This window comes from Carassius carassius, chromosome 28 (assembly GCF_963082965.1).
Source record: "Carassius carassius chromosome 28, fCarCar2.1, whole genome shotgun sequence".
NCBI classification, from domain to species: Eukaryota; Metazoa; Chordata; class Actinopteri; order Cypriniformes; family Cyprinidae; genus Carassius; species Carassius carassius.
In genome coordinates this window covers 27,864,178-27,889,171 of record NC_081782.1, presented here as the reverse complement: position 1 = coordinate 27,889,171, position 24,994 = coordinate 27,864,178, and the positions used below count along the sequence as shown (strand labels likewise).

General features: G+C 38.9%; 1 protein-coding gene across 5 annotated transcripts in view; it reads right to left on the bottom strand.

The window, feature by feature from the left end:
* Positions 1-24,994, bottom strand: part of LOC132108259 (transcription factor Dp-2-like) — a 144,751-nt gene that overhangs the window by 32,898 nt on the left and 86,859 nt on the right. Inside the window, exons 1-3 of one of the 5 annotated variants that reach the window (XM_059514933.1) lie at positions 18,872-18,951; positions 6,939-7,011; positions 3,655-3,703 (exon numbers count right to left, since the gene is read on the bottom strand). In XM_059514933.1, coding sequence (XP_059370916.1) covers positions 3,655-3,703; positions 6,939-6,953 — 64 coding nt within the window. In that variant the 5' untranslated portion in view covers positions 6,954-7,011; positions 18,872-18,951. Of the gene's footprint in view, positions 1-1,832; positions 1,893-3,654; positions 3,704-6,938; positions 7,014-18,577; positions 18,599-18,871; positions 18,952-24,994 lie in introns of those variants that run through there. The other 4 variants (XM_059514934.1, XM_059514935.1, XM_059514937.1 and 1 more) reach the window with 4 other exon arrangements.

The window sequence follows — 24,994 nt, the reverse complement described above, 5'->3', positions numbered from 1 at the left end:
TAAGAATTTATTTTGTTTAACGAAACCAGTGTGGAAACCAGTGTTTCACAAACTGGATAGATCTGAGGTGCAGGGCTCGCAAAATTGTTAGCCCCATGTCCCTGGGCTATTGTGTTTTCCAGTTTGATGGGCTATCGTAAAAAGTGATGTAAAATTCCTAACTTGATTCGCGTTGTTCACTCGCTTGAATGGGTGAAACGGATCGTAGTTGATCGTTTGCACTTGTTTCTAAATATTGCTAATTCAAGCGTTTTAAACAATTCGGCCGCGTTCGGAGCTTGCGCTCACTCATTCAAAGCATGCGCTGTGAGCAGCATTTCAGACAATGCACGTACAGAGAATGAATTCATCTTTCGCATATAGTAACTTCTGAATGAATACATACACACACAATTATATCAAAATAATTGTCTCTGCAAGTATTCTCATAAAAACACAGTCGGTTATGTTTTAAGTGAACATATACAGTGGCCAGCTGCTTAGAGAAATTCGCTGTACCGGATAAATTTGTCTCTCTCTCTCTGTTTTTTAGACGACGTGAAAGGGGCGTGTTTCAAGATAAGCAATGGAGTAGACCAAACTAAACAGGGAGGGAGGGAAAAACACTCGCCGGCTTTGGTTGCAATACTCTTATCGCATATGTTGCACTTTGCTGACTCGGCATCCACTTTTATAAAGTGTAGCCACACTTTAGACCTCTTTGGCATTGTAAAATGGAAACGTTTTGAGATAAAAAAAAACAACTACACTTGTGTTGTGTGACTGCGGATATCTTCAGAAATCCTCCCTGTCACGTCACGTGGTGGTGGACAGCCAAATCACTGCGAATTTAGGTCCTTACATGCACGTAGACACACAGACAAAGCCGCTTGGCAAAAAAAACGTCCGCTTGGCTTTTGGAACCGAAAGATAAATAATTTTTCTATACTCATAGTATCGAAGTTTTTCGTTCGATACCATAAAGGCATCGAAGTTCGGTACCCAGCCCTAACCCAGTTCAAGTATTTCATATTGAATGGTAAGAAAGTGTCAGAGTAGTCTGAATGAATCCTCACAATCTGCTCCAGATGGTGAGCGTACAGCAGCAGGACTGGCTGCAGTCTGAAGGGGTTTTGTGCAAGGCAAAGTGCAGGAATGCCTCAGTGCCACATGCTCCTTACAGCAACAATGAGCAAAGCCACATTAGAATACAGCTGAGCAGCAGCCCGAGACACACACACACACACACACACAAATATTGAGCCCAATGTGTGCGCTATATCATAAACCACACCCACAGCAGGCTCAGTGTTACACAAATGCATGATACGCACAGATAAATGCAGGTGCATAACGGAAGACACCAAAAAGCAAACACTGCTATACGTGGGCCAAAACAACAGGAGGAAAGCACACAGTTACTTCCTGGGGCAGCCCAAACAGACTCCAGCGCTCGCTTAACTCGACTCGAAACCACATCAGTGCCTGAGAAACATCAGAGAGACTCTCACCAACGACCAAACACAACAAACCAGCTCTACAACGACGAAAACACTCGCTTAACCACATATTTGGAACCACATTACACTCTTAAAAATGGGCTACATTTCAGCAAATGGATCTTAAAAGAAAACTTTTTTCGTATTGTGAAGAACATTATAATAAAGAAACTTTTTGCACACTTTAGAACATTAAGTGCATTTGAAAGGCTCCACTGATGTTAAAGGTTCTTTATGGACACATCTGTGCAAAAAAGAGCCTTTGTTTTCAAGAGTGTGGAAAGCAATAACAAGCTTCTTTAAAAAAATTTGAAAAGTTATAAATCTATACAAGGTTTGTACCGTCCTCTTTACCTGTTTGTTTATGAAGCGGCACGACTAGCACCTCCATACTTCACCTTTAACTATTCCTTTCCTAATAAAAAGTTCAAGTTCTAATCCCGTCCGCTTCAACCCTCACCCAGAACACAGAGCCATGGAGGAACTTCCACAGTGACCCAGAGCGAGCGAGAGAGAGAGAGAGAGAGAGAGAGCGAGAGAGAGAGAGAGAGAGAGAGAGAGAGGGAGAGATCCTCTCAGCATGCCGTCGTGACACACGTGCAGCCTTCCCAGCTGCTCCAACACAATCCCTGAATGCCTGCAACAAAGAGAGCGGCAGAAAGAAAAAAAGCAGGGGTGCAGGATTTACCTGAAAAGGAGAGGAGAGCATGTTTCGAAGGCAGGCTGGGACCTGGTGTTCCTCTCTCTCAGTGTGTGTCCCTTTTGTTACCATTCAGTGGAAACTTGAGAGGCTGGGCAGGCATTGCCGAGCGAGCTCAGAGGGAGTCCACCCGCCTGCGCTCAGACTTTCACTCGTGCCGAGTGAGAAACGAGCTCAATGAGAGCGTGTGTGTGCCTGCTGCAGGACTTCCTCCCTCTGTATGCGCACAGATGCCGGCTTTCTCACAGCACCTGCGGGCCGCTCAGGGAGCAGGCGGGCGATTGCTCTGGCCTGGACTGATCTGAGAGCGGTGGAACTGAATAGATGTGTGGCTGCACAATAGAGCTGCCTGACCACATGCAGTCACGCTGAGCTCGCACCATAAAACCGGCATGACCAGCAGCACTGGAGGAAAACTGGACGTGTGCACGAGTTTTATTTGGCACCCAAGTGGCAATGGAAACGCACATCTGGACGAGTGCCAGTGACAATTAAAAAGTGTTCAATCACACACTGACTTCAAAAGACTGGAGCGACGTTAAACTACTCTAACTGTTGTCTACATCCAATCCAACAAAATCTTTTCTTGCAGTAACATCAGTTTTATTAAAGGGCAGCTTAAGCATACCATATTTTCCAGCAATTAAGTCACACCTGAATATGAAATTCACATGGGGGCAAAAATGCTTCTTTTTTTTTAGATACAAAAAAAGGATTAACCACATCAGTGCATATGTTCATTTCATAAATAATGTAAAATATCGGTAAATAAAATGTTTACAAACATTATAAACCCCCCCCAAAAAAAACACAACCTATAGCCTATTCTGAAAAATGTAGTATTGGAGACTTCTGTAGGTGTATGACTGTCAGTGATGTTTACATGCACCGTCACTGAAATAATCATATTATTGGTGCACATGCAACATAGTCATCGTTTTCATGTTTGTTATGATAGTATCACAGATGCATCAATGAAACTTAGCATATGTATTTAATTTCTAAATATTTCTTTAAATCCAAAGTTAAACAACACAAAGTATCCGCACTGATTTTGTAGTTTGATTCGGATTCACAAACTCATGATTTGGTCTGATTCCGATTTAAAGGAGCATTTAGTGGTGATTTAAAAGTGTTCATACTGTTAGTACTTGAGGGAAAGTCTCAACACTGAATTAAACCAGCTTTATTATGGTATGGAGCTATCAAACACACATCCATTTCAAGACAACAGTAGCTAGTACATAAAAGTTCACTGCCTGCTAGTAACTGCCTATCATTTCTTTTACAGCAAAACTGCAAAATGAAAGCATAAGTGAACAGTTTATTGCAGTCTGAATGAACCTGCACTTGAAGAGCTGGCCCTTGTACCAAGATAATTCATTAACTTAGGTCTATTTATTTCTGTACTTATGCTTCACACAAATGTGTCTGCAAATAAATACATATTACAGAGTAACAAGGAGTTATTGTTACCTTTGGAGAGGTTTTGGTTCAGAAAAGCCTTCAGGTCTCCACACACAACCTGAGTGGAGAAATGAATGTCATTATATTAGACAGATAAATGTCAAACCAAGCAGTTATACTAACGCAAAACAAAAACAAGAGATACTGTATTAGGATTTTTCCAAATCATAAATTTGCACTTATGTAGCTCATGGTACTGAGTTGATACTTTACATTATTTATCATTTATTATTACTGCTTACAATGCATGCATATCACTTCCCAAATACAACTAATGAAGAACAATGGGTCTAAACAAGCTCAACTCATGAGAGGCTGAAAGGGATTTCAATGACGGGGTCTCTCACTTCCAATTATTGTGAAGCACTGAATCATGACATATGTTTTTTATTGTTAGGGCTGGTACTTGTCAAAGTTTACAGATATTCTGTTCAAAATTCTGAATAAAAGCATCTCAAACCTTAAATGACACAATAATGCATGTCATTACATTAGATAAACCATGTGGCATCTGCAAACAAATAATGGTTTTGGATGGACTGGATGAAGTGAGTTTCCACAGGCGTCCTGCAGAGTAACCGTGTGTAGTCCATCACATTAACCCTTTCCCCGCCATTGACGAGTTATCTCGTCTTTTACAAGAAAACGCTTCCACACCATTGACAAGATTTCACAGCTTTTCATGTTTTCACTGTTATACACTCGGGGGAGTTATTACACATCTTCTGAACGAGCACAAAATGTCCCGATCAATGACACACGTGGACAGGACAGAGAAACGAGCGATCTCTTACGTAAACAGATGCTTATGAGAAATAATGCCATCATCAGCAATAGACAGATTATAAATGAAAACTGCATAATGAGTCAAATGATGATGCAGGAAGGGGAATATGTCTGTGCAAGCTTTGGAGGTGTTGATGGAAGCGGTTTTTGAAAAAACATTTTTTTTCACTTTTTTGCTCAAAATTATGCATTTGTTTTATGAAACCTACCTATATTAAAGCATTGATAAAAAAGAATGCTTTAAGCCAGAATAAAACAGATTTTTTTTGGTTTAAAAGCAGTGGCTCTGACCTTTACTGTGGTGTATTGCATATTCAAATATTCATACAGCAAAATATACTGGAGGCCATCAAATTTTAGTGAAAATAATCAAAATCGCTGGCGGTGGCTGGCAACTTAAAAAAAAATGCTGGCGGGAAAAAGTTAATAATAAACTTGACCCATGTTTGACAATCATAATGTGTCAGTACTTTTGTTTTCACTTTGAACAGCACATTATATATTTTTATCTTTTTATATTTTTATATATTATCTTTTATCTTTTAAATCATCTTTTTTAATTCTTTGCTTGCTTGACAATATGGCAAATTGATGTGGTTATGTAAAGTTTTTCAAATTACAAACTTGCCTTCAAACAAATATCTAAAGAATCCAAATGTTTTGCATTATTTGTTTTCATTCTTATAATTTGCACATTTTTTCTGCGGTGTCTGTACTGAACTGTGGGTCTTAAAGGTCTCGGTTTAGTGTCTGGAAAACACAGGACAGCGCTCTGTTTCTGAACTGATAGTGATATCTCACAGCAGCAGTAGGTCACAACATTACAAACCTCCAAGCTCCACCATACACTGGAGGACGACTTTAACTTTGAACTTCCTCAGCATGTACGTGGCTGTTAAATCACCAGGAAAACTCTCGGTCAGAGGGCCACATCAAATCAGCAGCCTGAGCCAGTGAAAGACTGACTAAATCTATAGAATGAAAGGCTTGAAACGGACGAGCAAACAGATGTCGCTGAAGTTTACAGAGACATCTATTCACAGGGGTCGGAGGTCATGGAGCGTGTCACCATGATTTAATCAACAGGACATCCCAGAGGCATTTCAACTAAATGAGAAATGTAAGGCTGAGGCGCTCAGTAAGCAGAAGATAAAAGAGTGTAACCCTTCCATCTAAAAATTCAATGAGTTTGGGGAATATTTTGTAAAGGAAAGCTTCAATCTAAGGGTCTTTGCACACCCAGTTGACTCCGAGTGCAAGGACCTTAAGACCTGATAAACTGTTACAGCACCTTCCATCTTCATGTCCTTACATTAGTTTAACAGAAGCAGTTTCTCTTAATAGCAGGACTCTAGACTCTAGACGTTCGCAGAGGAGACACTCATTTGAAATGCACCACATGGACAGCTCGGCCAAAGAGACAGCGCAGTGCGATCTTAGAGGAAAATGTCAATCAAGCGACCAGAATTAAACCAGTAAGAAGCGCTTGAGTTTTCTGACAAAGACCACCAAGTGATTGAAACTATTTTAAAGCTAGATGAACAAGCACTGACAATCTCAAGAAACTGACACGGAAAACAAGAAAAACAATCCCGTTAGAACCATTTCCAATTCAGAAATCACCAACATCTATAACGTACGGGTTTTGTTCTTTAATTTTTTTTTTTTTACTAAATGTAGGGCTGGCCCTGTAATAGTTGACCAGAAGAGGCGAGTCTCTGATGAAGTAATCCAGAAGAAAGGTGCATTTCTCTCTAAAAGGTGTGTAATCGAGTCACCATCAGCAAACACTGAATCAGAAAATACTAGTTTATTAAAACCACTCAGTTATCGAACTATGGAAAACAAAGTTGTGCATAAACATAAACCTGTGGATATTATGATCATTTTCATTTTAGTCCTAACTCCTGAGTCATTTACATTTTACCCTATTAACAGACTTTAAACAGACGTTACTGTTTTTAATATAAATAAATGTATATTTGCATCCCACCTCAATACTGTCAAAAAACATGATCAATATTTCAGTAGTATTAGTCATTATTAAATCATTTGGTGTATGTGTTGAGTTTGGCAGAACCAGTCACACTGCTGTCAAATGTTAGTCTGGAGCCCTGAAATAACATCATGTTCACAAAATATGTTTTACATCAGCAATAGAGCAGAATTTAGCACAGCAAACACTTTATTAAAAATAAAGGTTCGTCATTGGCATCAACGGTTCCACAAAAGGTTCTTTAGATTATTAAAATGGTCTTTTGAGAACTGTTCAGTGAAAGGTTCTTTGGGGAAGCACAACTGGTTCAGCATCGCTGTGAAGACTCTTTTGAAACCTTTATGTTTAAGAGCACAGGCCCACTTTCAAAAGACCTCTTTCACTTGAGTTTTGTCATCAATGCAAACAGTGGTTTTAACATGTTGACACTTGAATCATAACAGACTTGACAAAGACCAGAAACTCTCTTTAATCACACAGGTGGTGTTGACATGTGACCAAAAGCACTCACCGCGTTGGCCATCATACTGAAGATGAAGGGCTCTTTCTGGTCAGATCCCCTCACACTCCGAGCTGCACGGCCCCTGTACACACACACACACACACACACACACACACACACGATCAGGTATGTGTGCACCGTAGCAGAAACACAGATTTAGCCTGCCCTGGTGACAGAATGATGAGGACAGTTGGAGTAGAGGAGAGATGACAAAGACACTGTGAGAGGAGGAGACAGAGAGGATTCACTCAGCAGGTAACCTCCAAACCTTCTCCCCCACCGGAAAGTGTGTGTGTGTGTGGGGGGGGGGGGGGGGGGGTGTAGTAACAGATAACTGTATTTATATTAACAAAACTAGTGGTCCACCGATAGGTGTTTATTTTGACAGCCGATGCCGATATCTTGGAAAACAGAGGGGCCGATAGCCGATATAAAGCCGATATGATTTTTTTAAATTAGAATTATTAATATTTAAGAAATCTGAAATCATTTGACAATGGATTTAAAAATAAATGTGTAAAAGAAACATGCTTATAATTTAGATGACAGTATATTTCACAAATAAATCAATATTTAATACAAATATAGATAAAAAGAAAGTAAACACTGTAACCTGGAGGGCACTCAGTATTCTGGGAAGTTTGTGTGCACTGGGAATCATATTTTTCAAATAAAGCCAGGGTAACACTCGTTTTACATACAGCACACGGTGAAAATGACATGAATATGACAGAGGGCGAATGTAAAAAGCACAGCACGAGTCAGAGTATGTGAGCGGAGCGAGGAGCAGTTTTCTTTTTAAAGTCGTAGCCTCATGGTTTTCCCTCACTCCAAGAGTTCACCACCACCGCTCCCATCACGAGTACACATCATGCCAACGGTCCGTAATATATCTGCATATTGAGCAAGAATTCACATGTTAAACATATTTAGCTACAGCTTGATACAGATGGATCTCTCAGATCAGAAGGTTATAATGACGGTAATAGCCAAGTGGGAAGTTAAAAGGAGTTTGTCTGTTCCGTTTACTGAATATATTTTTTTTTGGGTTAAAGCATGATTTAAACAGACACAGCTAGGGCTGGGCGATATATCGAATATTAGCGATACTATCGGAATAATTTTGACGACGATGTACAATTTGAATATATCGGGAATATCGAATATTTCAAATTCAAGCATACTTTCCCAAAAGAACGCGCCAAATGTCCAAAAAAGGAACCTGTAACTGCTGACTGCTCTACGCCCCTCTACTACGAGAGCTGTAATGATAGCGGTTGCCAGATAACAAGAGTTTAATTCTCCGAATCAGAGCTCCACTGTTACAAGTATACATTTTCTTCCCGGTGTTTGCTTATTTTAAGCAATCTGGCAACCACGCGCACGCGCTCACTCCTCATTGCGGAAGAGCCGCCGGTGATAATCTGAAAACACTAACAAGCTGGAATTGAGCGATCTAATGAAAGCGTCGTTCAGCCGGTCTGTGTTCTGTCGTTTGATCTCAACTGTATTGTTTGCGTTTGTGATCGCAAAATAAATGCACTTACTCGACCGCTGATGTTTGAATAGAGAAACATAGGCTATGGCCATTTGGAATTACTATTGGGGAATTTCACTGATATGTTTACCAGTTTCCATAATATAGACAGAGAAAATGCAAAAGTCTTTGGTATTCATTTATATATATTTATATATAAGAAATAGCTATGTGCTTCAGCAACTAGCTCCCCATCTAAGAGGGTTTTTAGTGTCAGTAGGAACATAGTTTCATGCCACAGAGTTTCTCTTAAAACCACAGACAGTTGACAGACTTGTGTTCTTATCTTAAAAACTTGTTAAAAAATTAAAATAAAATACTTATCCCAGTTGCATAGTTTAAATTGTGAATTGCATGCACTAAAAAGTTGACAGAATGCACTTTCTGTAACTGTTACTTAATTTGCACTGCTTCAGTTACATATAGGCCTACATGTATTCATTAATAAAAAGCAGTAAGTGATCTCTTGGTCTAGATTTTTTAACTGCTTAAATTAGCTGTTTAATCTAAATGTTTTTTTTTTTTTTTATGGGCAAAAGAAAATCATGTTTTATTTTTTATTATTTAAATGCAAACATATCGAGATATATATCGAATATCGTAAAAAATTTGACAATATCGAGATATCATTTTTTTTTGTATATCGCCCAGCCCTAGACACAGCACATTCACACGCAACCGCTTTCACAATAATTCATTCAAACAAATGTGATCTTACAGTGCTACTTCTTCATCAGTATCTGATTTTGAATGATTTTGTAATCTTGAAGAAATGCATCGATCTGTAGATAACTGATGAAAATGTACTGTTATTTTCATCACAAACAAAATTTGCACAGCAGAAAGCAGCAACTATACCTTTTAATGCTGACAATGTTATTAGTTTGCCGTCTGGTAGGGAAAAGAAGGGGAAATTGTTTCTGCTCTGCTCCGCTCACAGACTGTGGCACGAGTTTAAAGTTTAAAGCATTCAATTCACACGGACCGACCGTCACACAGAGAACACGCGATCATGCTGGATCCACACACACACACACTTCACAAGATCTCACAGCTGGATTCAAAGTTTGCAAGGTTTGTGAAATTAAATGTTCATTAGTCATTCAAAGATTTGTTTAAATTATATAAATGCGTATTTGCTGAATGCTGACGGCAAACAAAAAAAGTATATAATGTTTGCCTTTCTATTACTAATAGTAGTATAATATAAAAGCAACCGTTGTAATAATTTCTGTATACGTTAATTTATTTGTTTAACCGTTCTATCTGATTTAGACAGAACTGTTAATGACGACGACCAAGAGAGAGAGTGTGAGCACTGATATATCGGTCGACCACTAAACAAAACCACACGTGTGTCAAGATCATCCATTCATCGGACAGAAATTCTCAAGGAGGGAAAAACAGGCTAACCATGGAGATCTTTCGTAGTGCAATTTTTATTATTTTACTGATTTAGTGTTATCAGATACTAACGCAATATGAAGAAACTTATGAGCATCATAGGAGACAATGTCATACGATGTTGTAATTGCGACTTACCAAAAATTAAATATAAAGATATCAAACACTTAAAGCATATCACAATGTTAGTTTAAACATTTAACCTATATAAATGTGCGCTAGTAGGTGCATATCCAATCGTTTGTACGGAGAGTGGAAGCCAAAGCGTGCTTCAGGACATCAGTGGAAACAAATTAAATACGCCGTCATTTTTGCTCATAAAAGGTAAGAATAATACATCGGTCCGAACTGCAAAGGGTCTATTTGTATTCGTGTACAGTGAAGTGGCTCTCAGATCAGCTCTGGAGATGAAGTTCAGGAGGACTGTCCCCATACAGTGAGACAGGAGATGATAAAAACATTAGTAAGTGTAAAATAAGCGTAGTCGCCACTCATTCACACAGAAACACACCTCAGTCCTCAACGGGGGTTCATCAAATGGATGTGTTATAACTCGATCAGCTGGCTAGAAGCCATGTTGATAATACTTCTCTCTATCAATACAAATGCAGCATCTTTTATATCCATCATATTTTCTTGCCCCCTTAAAGTCTTGGTGCTTAAAGAAAAACTTCACAGTTTCCCACTCGTAATGACAACACTGTGGTAGCAATAATGTGCATTCAACTACTAGAACGCACCAACAGCCTACTTGCACTGAGTATGCTTGTATAGACTTATACTTACACCAACATACTGGAAGTTTTTAAACAAGGAACTTTATAAACTACAGTGTGTAAATTACAGAAATGCTTGCCAAAGCAAACCTCTTTAACACTAGCCACAGATTTCAAACCATATTTAGACACTGCATAATATATGACTTGCACAAATGCGATAAATGTTTATTGGCAAAAGTAAACCAATGTATGCGAGTGAGCAAAGGTCACACCACAAATTGTAGGTCAATCGCTGAGAAGGCACTTTGATGTTGTTGTTATCATGCTAGATGCACTCAGTGGTCACCTTTATGCAAAGCAAGCGTGCTTTCCATGCACAACGATAAATATATCTCATGCATGTCTCCATGAAGCTTCTTTAAGTCTGCTAATGCCGTCGCCCATATGATCCGCGTGTGTCTTTGAGGCCGGTTTGGGAGAGGTGTAGAGCAGACAGCTGGTAAGCCTAGCTGTGGTGGAGGGGGTGAGACAGAATGGACCATGCAGATCAATAGACGGGGGGGATCCAGCCCTGCGGCCCACCGCCCCAGTCCCACAATACCCCCCTACAGCCACACATAAAGGCCTTTTGTCCCACGGGGGAGCAGCCTGACACAGGAACCAGAGAGGAGCTTCAAAGTGGCTGGAGGTCTCTCCTTTTCTGTTTCACTTGCCCTCCCCCAGTCCCTGTTTCTCTTGTCCTGTGTGAGGCAGAGGCCACCCAGTAAATGTAAGGGAACTTGGGTCGCCGTGGTTCGACACATAGCTGTGGTGACATGACACTGAAGAGACGACTTGTTGCAGAGTAAGAGTGGAGCAGGACAGCACAGCGAGCGCATAAATGACAAAAGATTTTACTTTCGCACTGTAAATCAAGTCTGTGGTTGAGCTTTGAAAAAGCCCTTTAAAAAGTCTCTTGAGATCACAGGCGACTTATTGAGGATCTTCCTCAATGGGCTTTATTGACCTACATTTGTTGAAACTCATGTGCTTGTTCTTAATCCCAACAGAAGCTTTGTTCGTCTAATTAGTGGTGCTTGCTAAGAAAAGCATCACTAAATACTCATACTTGAGTCCAAATTGTTCAAATTCCTAACCAAGTATTGAACTTGAGACAAGAATGGTGCCAAAAAAAACAAGGCTTTGGGAGAAGAGGTGTGTTGTTGCTTTTCTAAGCAATCTACCTTATGTCTGGTTAAGTAAAAACATCCTATAGAGTATAGCAGAGGAGGGACCAGAGTCTAAAGACACACAAAACCCTGTCCAGCCTACTGTATCATATTTAAAATGCAAACTCCAAAGGCCTTGAAAAAGGAAAAGTGCAAATTGTACTAGATTTTCTTTTTGTTTTCCAAAGGGTCTATAATTTTTTTTTTGATGGGATGCCCAACCCTACAGAAAAGTAATATCTGAAATGTATTGGTTTGTGACTGGAAAATTCATAAAAATTAAATGGTGGCTAGTTTTAGTACAGCGCCTAAACAAAATCTTACAGGATCCTCAGTTTAATAAGATCCACTTCAAATTTGGAACATAACTTACTTAGAAATATGACTTTGATTTTATAGCAAGTTTAGAATGCCAAATGGATCGCTTTCACAATCTGCGGTCTTTTTGTCTTCTTTAAAAAGAGACCAACCTTAGGTTTTGTTAGAAAGGCGTTCAAAAATTACAATCATTTAATTCTGAACAGTGCATTTTCACATCATTCGTGATGTGTTTTTGTTGTTGTTGTTGTTGTTGTTGTTGTTGTTTTGCAAAGCATAGAATATCAGAGACAAAAGATGGACTCGGGCCAGTAAACAGCCCCCTAGAAAACAACACAACACAACACCCTGACAACTATCTACAGTACATTAAAAGCTACACAGAACACTAACAACTGCACAGCCTGGGCAACAACCAGTACCACACACATTTTCTTAAAAAAAAATTGAAAGTGTCAGGTTCTCACTGAACCACAATTCCCTCAAACCCACAATCAGATGTATGATCATTTACAGATGTTTAAAAATGGCATTGTAATTGCTTGATGTTGATCTTTTACGAACTCTGATTACTAGATGGATTAGGTATTAACCCAAACTATCAGTCAAATGATTGTGGGCCAGTGTAATGGAACTGTCTGCATTGTTGTGCTGTTTTCAGTGCAGTCATGTTGTGGTTTCCACAGGCTGGAACGAGCAGCAGCAAAACGATTATGTGCAGGGCAGTGTGATGCACTGAAAGCAGAACAATACTGAACAGATGAAGTGGCATTTAAATGCAAACATGTGCATCGTTCGTCTGCGGTGTCGAGCTACTCACTGGATGAATGCAAAATCCACAATGATCATGCACACAAATGCAACACTGAACACAAAGATCTATTGCACTGTGAGTGGAAAATTCTTACTGTCACTGCCTTTTAATAAACCATTTGAGACCACATAGCAACACCTATAACACTCTACCAACACGGCTGCAAGTTTGGCACAGGCAATATATAAATCAACAGCATTATCGGCCGCCCCATTTCTAGATTTCAGCAAGCCTCTCAAGACGCAGTCACCCTGCGGTGACCCTCTCTATTGTCATCCTCTTCCGTCCTTCAGTTGGCCTGCCATAAATCCCCAAGCTTTTCGTCTGTCAGCCTGACACTTCTTTCATCCTCCTTTCTCTCTCTGCTCGTCACTGTCCTCTCTTCCTTCTCTCAATCCCGATCACTGATAGACTGAAAGGCACTGACCTGGAAGAGGTGATCCACACAGTAGCAGGGGGTCTAAAGAAACAGGCCAGCTTTGATAGTTTTAGGGCAGTTTAGGGGGATGGGGGTCACCGATTCATAATATGAGGTTTATGACGTAGAACAAACCCCAATTCAGCTGTACTTTAGGTTTCATCCATGTTCTTAATCATCTGCTACCCAAACAGAGCCCAACGGTGCAAGATCAACTTGGGTGTGAATTTGTAAAATAATAGCCTAATAAAAAAAGAATATTTGAATGTTTAACTGCATGCTATTTTAATATAGATTCTAAATATTTTTTATATATTTTTTAAGTCTCCTCCTAAGCTCAACAATTAATTTGATCAAAAATACAGTAAAAAAAATGTAATATTGCGAAATATCATTTATGCATTATTTTACGCAAAAATAATAATAATTTTATGCATTTAGCAAACGCTTTTATCCAAAGCGAATTACAATGCATTCAGGCTACCAATTTTCTCCTATCATGTGCTCCCTGGGATTCGAACCCCCAACCTTGCGCTTGTTAACACAATGCTCTACCACTTGGATTTTTTTTTACTAATATTATTCCAGTCTTTGGTGTCAAATTATCTTTCAGAAATCATTCTAAAATTCTTCTAAAAAAATTTTTTTACAAATAAAATAAAATAAAATAAACTAATAAAAAAATAATACAAAATAAAAAAATAAAATTAAATAAAATAAAGTATTAATGCTTAAAGAGGAAATAAAAGTATTCAAATCTCCCAATTAGAATAAATGATCATTATAAATATGTATGTTTTATTATGAACACTATAAGCATGTGTGATCTGGTCAGATAGAAAATAAAAATGGGCTTGGTCTAAAAATTCAAAACTCAGGTCAGGCCACAGGGCGGGTTTGGGAAGTCGTGGCCTAATGGTTAGAGAGTCGGACTCCCAATCGAAAGGTTGTGAGTTCGAGTCCCGGGCCGGCAGGAATTGTGGGTGGGGGGAGTGCATGTACAGTTCTCTCTCCACCCTCAATACCACGACTTAGGTGCCCTTGAGCAAGGCATCGAACCCCCAACTGCTCCCCGGGCGCCGCAGCATAAATGGCTGCCCACTGCTCCGGGTGTGTGCTCACAGTGTGTGTGTGTGTGTTCACTGCTCTGTGTGTGTGCATTTCGGATGGGTTAAATGCAGAGCACAAATTCTGAGTATGGGTCACCATACTTGGCTGAATGTCACTTCACTTCACTTCACTTCACTTCAAACACCCATCCAGACTGCAGTTCTGCTCAAGACTGGACTTCAGACTGCAGCAGCCCTTACTCTTCCAGACTGGGAAAGTGCAAGTCACAGTAGTTTGTGTTTCTGGTATTAAATTAGTTTTAATTAGTGGCTTATTGTTCACGTGAGGTCAGTTATAAGATCCGCTGGCTGGAAGAAGCTGGTGAGCTGCACCATTCAAGATTCCCAAGACTTCCCAAAGCTGTGGTGGGGGTCTCCATCCTCGAGGACAGACCACCCCCCTGTCTCTCCTTCACCCCCTCCATCTGTCACTCGTGCGGCTCCATGGCAACAGCGAGGCCATCCACCAGTTATTGTGGGACGGAGAGGTGCACAGCAGCTAAGCAAGATGATATTAACATCCCAAGCACAAAATAGTCTGACACTGCAGATCTGAGGCTTTAAAAGAGCAGCATCCCCCATCAGTCCTTCTGTCAAAGCTGCTCTCCAGGAGGCCTCCGCGACTGATTAACATGGGCTACTCAGAAGAGGATGACATTCGCTCTTCTGAGGGAGTGTATGCAAGTCTGAAATACAAACAGCCTGACTCATGCTGTCATGTAAGGTCACTGAAAAGAGGAAGCACACACGAATACACTGTGTGACGCTAGATTCACGGCACAGGTCAGCCTCCACGACTCCGGCTCAGATGACTTTTGTATTCTTGAACATAGAGAGGAACTACAGGTGTACAACTACACCTCTGAAGAGCGAGATCTCGCACGCTGGTGTTTATGAGTTTTGTCAGAATGCAATTGCTGTCATGTTGATGACAGCAGCACTGAAAACGTCCTCGAGGGTCAGTTCTTGTCTTTCAGGACAAAAGCCAAAATAAAGAAAATTTGATAATGCATCGTATTTTTAGACAACTGTGTTGTTCAAATGCAGCAACTGACTTTTGAGTGTTTTTTTTTTTTTTTAAATGTCCAAATTTCCATATTTCAGATGCCCAAGATTCCAACAACAGGAAATGCTGTAAGTTCTAGTTAGTCTCTCCCTCAAACAAACAGCCTGTGCTCTTTAAACTGGTAACGTTCTGTCACACACATGTTGAACATTTCTGGGAAAAGATAAGGGAAAACATGTTCAAATGTACGGTTGCCTTACAGTACATCAAGTTTCACTGAACACATACACAGAGTAAGGACAGATGACCGAGGATGATGGTGAATGATTTGCAGATCCTGAGCACCGCTGACAAACATCTGATCTTGTCAAATGTGCTGCTGCTCCAAAGTAGAAACAGAGCAGGTGCGATCCCAGTCATCGGCGATGGACGATGGCATCATCTGTTGACCCAACCTCATGTGAGAAGACAACAGAGGATGGACTTTTTCACTGGAGGAAGCAGGATTCTGGATTATGGACTCATATTTTATCCAGAAGTAACGTTTTGTGGTTAAAAAAATCTTAATGATGGATTTGTTTCTTAGAAACACATTAGAAGCTTTTGTCTTCTCCAGACGTTGATTGACGGACTGGAGTGGTGTGGATTATTGTGATTTTTTATCAGCTGTTTGGACTCATTCTGACGGCACCCATTCACTGCAGAGCATCCATTGGTGAGCAAGAGATGTAATGCTACATTTCTCCAAACCTGATGAAGAAACAAACTCCCCTACATCTTAGGCATCCAGAAGGAGAGTGAATTTTCAGCTAATTTTGGTGAACTATTCCTTCATAGTATTCATTTTTATACAAATACTCTGAGTTTTTGTTAATAAAGGTCTGAAGACAAACAGGTTTTTCATAACTACCACAGAAATAACCAAAATATATCTTGGTCTACATCAACAGGTGCCTTTAAATCAGAAGGACTGAGATCCACTGCCTTACTGAGCTCCTATAGTGAGGCTACACATAAAGTGCTGTGAATAAATGCATACTTCGAGCAATCCAGAAGCCCAACGCTGGATCTCCTGCTTCCTAGAATGGAAACTGCTGTGTTGCAACATGAATGGAGAGGGTTAAGTTTAGTCTCCCAAGAGGACTGGACTTCAACACACACACACACACACACACACCTCGCTCTGTGAACACACACAGGCGGCGTAGCGCTAACTGTACGAGCGTCCCGTGGGGCATGCTACAGTGACACGGAGCACACACCAGCGAGCAAGACAGCTGGGAAATGGCGCCAAAAACGGTCCGTGGTGTGTGTTTTCTCTGTCCTTTCACTCTCTTTTGTGTGTGTGCAAATACAAACACACAAAGACAGACCGCAGCCTCTCACGTGACACAACAAAGATCAATACATCTGAACTTTACATTCTACACTGCTTAACTAGCTGACGCAGCAGAGTTTTCCTCCAGTACACCAACAGAGACGCAACCACAGAGAGAAAAATAAACAGACAAAACATCCACCACTTCACACACACGGGAGAAGTTGTTCGAGGAGCTGAATGGCATGGGGACACCTGTCACAAAAGCTGTGAGCTCTGGGACGGGGGTCTCTTTCCCTCCTCCTCCTCCTCTCCACTGGAAGGATTAAATATCCAGACCGTTTGTGCGGGACCAACAGATGTCTGCTTTAAATCTGACACAGCCTGGCCTGCGATCTCAACACACTAAGCCAACAAAAACCCCATGACCTCACACTCCACAGCTCTCGTACCCAATCACTACACCAAACACACTCTCAAACGCGCCTCTTCTCGTACAGCTTCTTCAACGTTTACTTCACGACCTAGTGAGCAAGCCTTAATAACAAGGCTCAGGTGTTTCTCCACAAAAATAGACAGTCTCAAAGGGGAAAGAAACCACAAACGAAACATTTCAAGAGACAGACTCGTCTGAACATATTGGTAAATGTTATTTAAAAAGTGGCAATATGGCAAAACGTTGTTTTTTTCTGGTTTTATTGGATCTGTATCATGGTAATACCATGTTTTTGAACAATTGCATTTTGGCAAAATTATGTTCTTTCGTTAACTATTGTATTAATAACATGATTTTTAGTGCGTGGTACAATGTGTTATTGAACATAGTAGAATATAAATGTGACCCTGGACCACAAGACCAATCAGAAGGGTAAATTTATTCCAAATGTTTCTCAATAACAAAGTTTTCCAATGATGTATGGTTTTGTAAGAAAAGGACGATATTTGGCTGAGATACAACTAGTTAAAAATCTGGAGTCTGAGGGTGCCAGAAAGTTGAAATATTAATAAAATCGCCTTTAAAGTTGTCGAAATGAAGTTTTTAGCTATGCATATTACTAATCAAAAGTTACGTTTTGGTATAATTATGGCCTGAAATTTACAAAACATCATTGAACATGATCTTTACTTAATATCCTAATGATTTTTGGCATAATAGACAAATGGATCTTTTTGACCCATACAATGTATTGTTGGCTATTGCTAAAAATATATCTAATATATATAAAAACTAACTATATTTGTGCTGCAGGTTCATATTTGGCACATGATTACTGTAATCACTCAACACTACAGTAACGTTACAGTAACTCAGATATCAAAGCCCATAGCATCTTCACCAAACACCATCACTTTAAAAAGGCACTTTAATATGTATTCGAGCTGGTAAGAGGATATTTATAAGATTCTCACGACACTGTGGTTCGGTGCGATCGTTTAATACATTAACAAGCGTCAAAACATACAACTGACACGAATATACAACACTAGCGCTAGCTGAGGTAAACATTCACAGACATTATTGAGACATTATCGCCTCAAGACCGATGTTTTATGAGTTAACCCGACAATAAACGACCTGGGTGCTCCTAAAACCTCCATTTGAAACGATATTAGAAAAAAATATGAGGAAATATGAAGCACTTCTCACCAAAACGCGGTGATACGTTAAATCCCGAGCAGCGGAAATGTGCAAAAGCTGCGGAACAAACCGACACTTCTTGATACTAACCTCAACATACTATTATCACCACTTTATAAGTGAATATAACGCCATTATTACATTTTAACTGAACTTACGTTTTAAAACAGGGCCGTGAGACGTCATCGAATCTGGACGGAACTCTTCTTTATTGATATTGCACTTGTTCTCATAAACATTTCCAGAAACCTTAAGCTAATTATTCAAACCTCATTATGAAAGTGAATAATAAATGTGTTAAATCGACTACTTTGTTGAACACATCAACAATAAACGCTTCTGTGAAAAGATGTAGCCTATATACCAACACCCTTTTGATACTTCCTAAGTTCACTTCATCTTTTCAGTCACATTTTCACAGCTTGCCCTAAATATGATAAGAAGCACCTTACCTCAGAAGTGTGTCGAGCTGCTCTGTCAAAGAGGATGAATGAGAGTGAAGCACTCACTTCCGCTGAGCTCCGCACACAAGCTTGGCGGTGGCAGCTAGCCGTCGCCTGTGATTGGTCACACCTGTCCCTGACGCCAGACGCCAGGTGGACGGGGATTGGCTGTCTTGCGCGTAACGTAAAGCAGGCGTGGCCAGGCTACGAGGGGTAATCAGACGAATAAAGTAATTTAAATGCCTTGTTTTGATTTTAATTAGTGTTCGCAAACAAAAGGAAACAATAGGAGACTGCGCGGCGCCGCGTTATTCTGGCGTGGTGCGACGTCGGCTCGCCATCTGGTTGTGACCACATGTTGATTAGGACGTAATTTGACATTTAAATTTTAAATGTGTTTGGTCGAAAACAACGAAGAAGACACTAAGTTATATAGGAAACACCCCGGCGAGGCCATTCCTCAGTTCGGCTGCAAAACTATTGCAAAGTTACTCGATTATTAAAACGAGCGATGGGCGAAAGATTGGTTCCTGAACCGAGGACATCAAAAGCTCATTTCATTATTGCACATCATTAATATTGAATACCAGAAATGTACATTATCTGTCCTTGACTTGTTACAGTCTATAAAAAGTATTCCATCCAAAAAAATGTCTAAAACTGGCTGATGGTTTGAGTTGTTCTGTAAATAAATATGGTTCACTCATTGAGAACCTAATGAGTGAAGCATATTTATTTCCTGAACAACTCAAACCATCAGCCAGTTTTAGACATTTGTTAATTGATTAAAAATACTTTTGAAAATTACAAATCCTGTCATTGTCCTTGTCCCCAGCCAAATTGGACCTACATCTTTCATAGTTTTGTTCTGCTAAAAACTGTTATTTAGAAAAGAAACTCCATCAATAACAAGTTTAAGTTGATTAAACTGATTAAAAACATGAAATTATAAATTCTACGAATAAATTCTATTTTACAACTGTCCCCATGTTTTCGGTCAGTCCTGTTACATTTAGATAAAACTCAACATAAAATGTGTGTAATGCACCTTTAAAGATATAACTCAAAGGAAGTGGAATAATTTGACTGAGGTGAAGCTGACACTGATCAAGGGTGAGTTCTGTCATTGAATTGTATGATTTTAAGCTTGTTTTTCTATGATATTTTTTGAGGAGGACGAGCTAAATGGTCAGGCCCTGTCACAGTAAAACATCCCAAAACGTGTAAAAAGTTACTGAAATTCCTTGATTGCATGTTAACAGTTTTTATGTTAGCATGCTAGCAGGCTCAGTAATGGTAGTTAAAAATGGCTGACCGTCAGGCCCTGTCACAATCCTGTGACAGTCCTATGACACTGCCTTACAAATGAATGGCATTGTTGTTTTTTATTACCTTTATTGCATATAATATATATTTACCACATGCCATAGTAAAACATTATTTAAATAATATATTCAGTTAAATGTCTGTACATTTGCTGGATCATAGTAAAACATACTTTATGTATTATGAAGTTATATTTATATTTATTACACCCGTGTATGCATAGCACAACAAGGGTTATTGTTTTCACTCCTGTCTGAGTTTGTGCCATTCAAGTTGGTAACTGTTATTGTGGCACTGTGCAATCCTAATTTCTCCTGGCCATGTTATTGTTAAAAGGAATTTTAATAAATTTTTAAATGAAACATGTTTTTATATTGACATAAAATGATATTAGTTATTATTAATTTGTCAGTCATATTCTAATGAATTTTATGTTCTTGACTGAACTTTACCATATTGCATTGACATTAAAATTATAATAATAATTAAAAATAGGAATGCTTATCAAAAATAAAGAACACAAAACATAATTTTTTCTGCATCAATAAAATTCATAAAGTCAGTCCTGTCACGCCTCAGTCGTCACACAGGAAATGATTTTATAAAAATGTAATATTTGAGGAAATATTGATAAATTAATCTCTGTAACTGTGTAGATGAAGGTAGGAGTACTGTATATATCCACTACTATGTTTTTTTGTAACTATATGAGTGCCTGGTGGGGTATTCTGTGATTTTGTGTACTACAATTGACCGAAAAGTTGCTTGTATTCCTTATAGAAATGACAAAACCCTGTTAGATACAATCAGGGACATGTCACCAATAAGAAAATGCTATTTGTATCAAAGAAAATCATAAAAGAAGATAAATGTTGTAGAAACATCTTCACATCCCTAAAGTGTGGCTAAAAGTGTTTAGTTTCTTAACAGTCATATCCCTGATTCATAGGCCTATATGGATATATAGGTCACATTTATATGAAAGGTGCAGTATACATATGTGTGTGTGTGCTGTAAGTCGTCACATGTAATTATATGCATTTATACATAAAACATAATCTAAGCCAAAATGAAAAACTGAATTTGAAGTGGCAGTTGCTCATTTGAATAAGCAAGAACTACAGAAGTGTGTGCAGATTGGAGTTTGATAAGAAAAGAAGCCATAACAAGCAGCACCCAGGGGCCACACCTGCTCTTTGCACATCATAAATGCATGTCATGACTGCAAAAAAATAATAATGATAATACTGTCAGCACTGTCAATGTGTGCATCTTGCATCTAGCAAGGAACTTGAAATAAAACTTTTGCTAATTCACAGATTTTTCACAGTTGAATTTAAGATGCATTTAATCCATTCTGCTGAATTGCGTGAGCCCTCTGTGAGGTTTGTGTGTGGCTTGAACAGGGAATGTTGAGGCAAAGCTAACAGCAGTACATCGTCTCACACAGGGCTGGCCCATGATGTCCTGTGAAGACGGTCGTGACACTGACTCTGATCTTCACGGGGCCTGGAGGCTTGATGTGTGCTGACAAGTAGCACCACTTGAACCTACAGCAGCACATTCTGAGCCTGACTGACACACACACACACACACACACACACACACACACACACGTATATGTGCAATATACATCGCAGCACCAGCTGCAGACCAGTTTAAGAGAACAACACATACAGCAGATGTGAATACAGAACGTGTGCTTCAAACACTGTTTGCACTTTTTAACCTGAAACCAAAGAAAGAGCCTCCGCTGCAAAAAGTTGCACTATTAAATATAATCGTCCTATAGTAATGCCACCTAATGTTTCAGTAGGACAGTTTTGAGAGTTGCTTTAGTCATAGCGCCCCCTAACACTAAAAACTGAAACTCAATATGGCTTTTATACTCCTATAATAATGGCCAGAGGCTTTTCCCCTCTTTTTCTTTCAATTAACTATTATGTCTATAGCAATGCTAATAAATATATAGATATATATATATATATATATATATATTTTAAAATAGAGTGTTAATAGATTCCACAAAGTAGCATTGAAGTAGAAAATGAATCATTTTAACTTTTGCGTGAGGGAGATTGACGGTCATGACCTTGATCCTTGGATGACTTTGATTTCTAATGCTAAAGAGGGCTATTTGGTTAAATGTTTAATAATATTTAGAATTGGATTATATGTAAACACACGTTACATGTTTTTTGGGACACAAAACGTTACATGTTTTGTGGGATATCTGCTTTGTTTTTTAGCCTGGTGACAAATTCTGACATCTGACAAGACTTGACTTGACACTCTTGCCCAGCAAGTTAGAGACTAAACCTCCCAAAACATCACACATCAGCAGAGAGTGAGAGAGAAGAATAATTCACTCCAAAATGACAGTTTTGTCATCATTTACACACCCTCATTCCATACCCAATCCCCATGACTTTGTCTTAAATAGGACACAAAAGACGACATTTTGAAGACACCCTTGCAACTGGGAGAAGCCTAAAGCTTCAAAAGAGGACACAAAACCCAAAAAAAAGTGATATTTTGATATTTTGGTTTGATATTTATACAAATACATTTGGAATATTCTTAAATGCAAGTAAACTCTGAACCTTGTTAAACAAACTTTTACACAGTGTTCCTGTGCAGGTGCAATAACTGTTCAGTTCATGCTTCCTAGCAATCAGCACCAGAGCAGTGATGAAGAGAGGAAGTGAGAGGAGACCAGAGACGCTCCGACACATCTGTACAAAAGTGCAGAAAAAGGGCTTGTGCATTACTAGTCTGTATCAAGTGCAACACACTGCCATATATTCAAATTGGTGAGTAAAAGGATGAAAACAAAAGGTTTGTTTTTGGGCCACTGCCCTTGAAAAGTTGTCAAAAACATTTGTCAAGACTTATAACTTAGGCAGAAATTTGATGATGGTAAAATAATGGTTAAGGCAGAAATTTGATGATGGTAAAGTAATGGTTAGACTACAATTGCACATTTTCATTAACATTTCTTAATAATTTTCAACTTTGAGCAATTTTTCAAGGCAACTTTTGTTAAAGAGCAGGTCATATGATATTTTAAAGTGCCCGCCTTATATTGTGTTGGAGCCCCTTACAACAGGTTCAAATGCATGGAAGGTCAGAAAACATTGTAATTTTCTCAGAATATACATCTAAGCAATATTTCTTGGGCAATTTCCCCATTGAGAGTGGGTTATAAACTTCTAACTGGATACTTTAGCACTCCGCTGACTTCTCATGACAGAGTTGTTGTGGCCTTAAGAATTCACAGTATCGCTATATCGTGATATCTATAGAAACCTTGGGTGGAAAAAGATTTTTTTTTCAGTTTTTCTTTTTCACCCAACGAACATAAGGATAAACGCAGGACACAAGACTCTGGCTTTCTCCATCTTCTTTGAAGCTCCTATGAAATATCAAGAGAGAAAATACTGTCAAGTTCAACAGTATGACGAATAAATGTTAAATGTAACACTTTAAGGTGTTTTGTTAACATCAGTGTATTAACTAACATGAATAAACAGTGAACAATACATTATTTTTATTGACATTAACAAAGATGGTGTAGAGTCACGCCTGTTTCACACATACTCCGTCTGCAGTGTGTATGCGTTAGGTATGTGGAGCAGAAACAGCACGGACTCATACTCATTGTGCTTTCACACAGGACGCGTTTGCAGTCCGCTACTGATCCGCGTCTGTTTAGACCATAAACACAACATTTGTTCATTATTTTTTTATTTCAAATCATGTAAACTAAAAAAATAATAATCAAATAATTCTTTCAGCATTGTGACTTGTCACAGAACAGTAACAATCTTTCATAATCATACATTAGTTTAAACTTAAATATAAACATTTTTCACGCATTTGACTTCATGGGTTTGTATAATAAGCTGCTCAAGCAACCAGCAAAACATTTAAACTTAATTAGCCTACTTTTCTTGTTAGGATATCGCAAATATTTAAAATTAAAACACCACGGACAGAAATAGTCGACTCTCGTGCCTTTTGCATTAAAATCTTTATTACAAGCAATCCCACGGGTCTTAAACTTTTAGCAATGTGAGCTCAGTTTTTTCAAGATCATTTTTAATCGTAGCCGTTAATGGATTTGAACAAAAAAAATAAAGTGACTATGCACAGGCCGTATTGATTTCAAATACAAAAACGAGACGAGCAAAGAAAACTTAAATATATGAACACAGAATGGGAAACGGTAACAGTGGATTTCTATGACTAGTAAAATAATGGCAACTTACTCTGATGAACACCGCTCTCCTCAAAGTGGCTGCTTCATCTTGTGTGACAGGTGTCATCGTTAAGTCACAATTCTGCCACCTGGGAGCTCAACCAGGTAGTGGCGCTGGAGTATTAACATTGTGTAATCATAAGAGATTACTTTTTCTGTTCACTTTAAATATTGCGATTATTGCTAATACCAGTATATCGTCACACACCAAATTAACATTATATCGATAATTGTTACTTTGAACATCATGGTTATCTCCCATACCGGTATATCGGGACACCCCTACCATGAAACATTTTAGATAAAGCCTCTTTTACTTTATTCAAACAGTATTTCACAAACACGCCAAGCTTTATTCCAATTCTAAATCCACAATAAGCTTTTGACCTGTAACAGCGGTTATGCTATTCCTATATTTATTAGGGCAATGGTTTGAGTATCAATAGCTCTTAGAAACATGCAGTCTTTAACATACTGCCTCAGAAGAGCTTATGGAACCATTTTCAGCATTCATGAAATGTTTCTAGAGCACCAAATTGGCATAA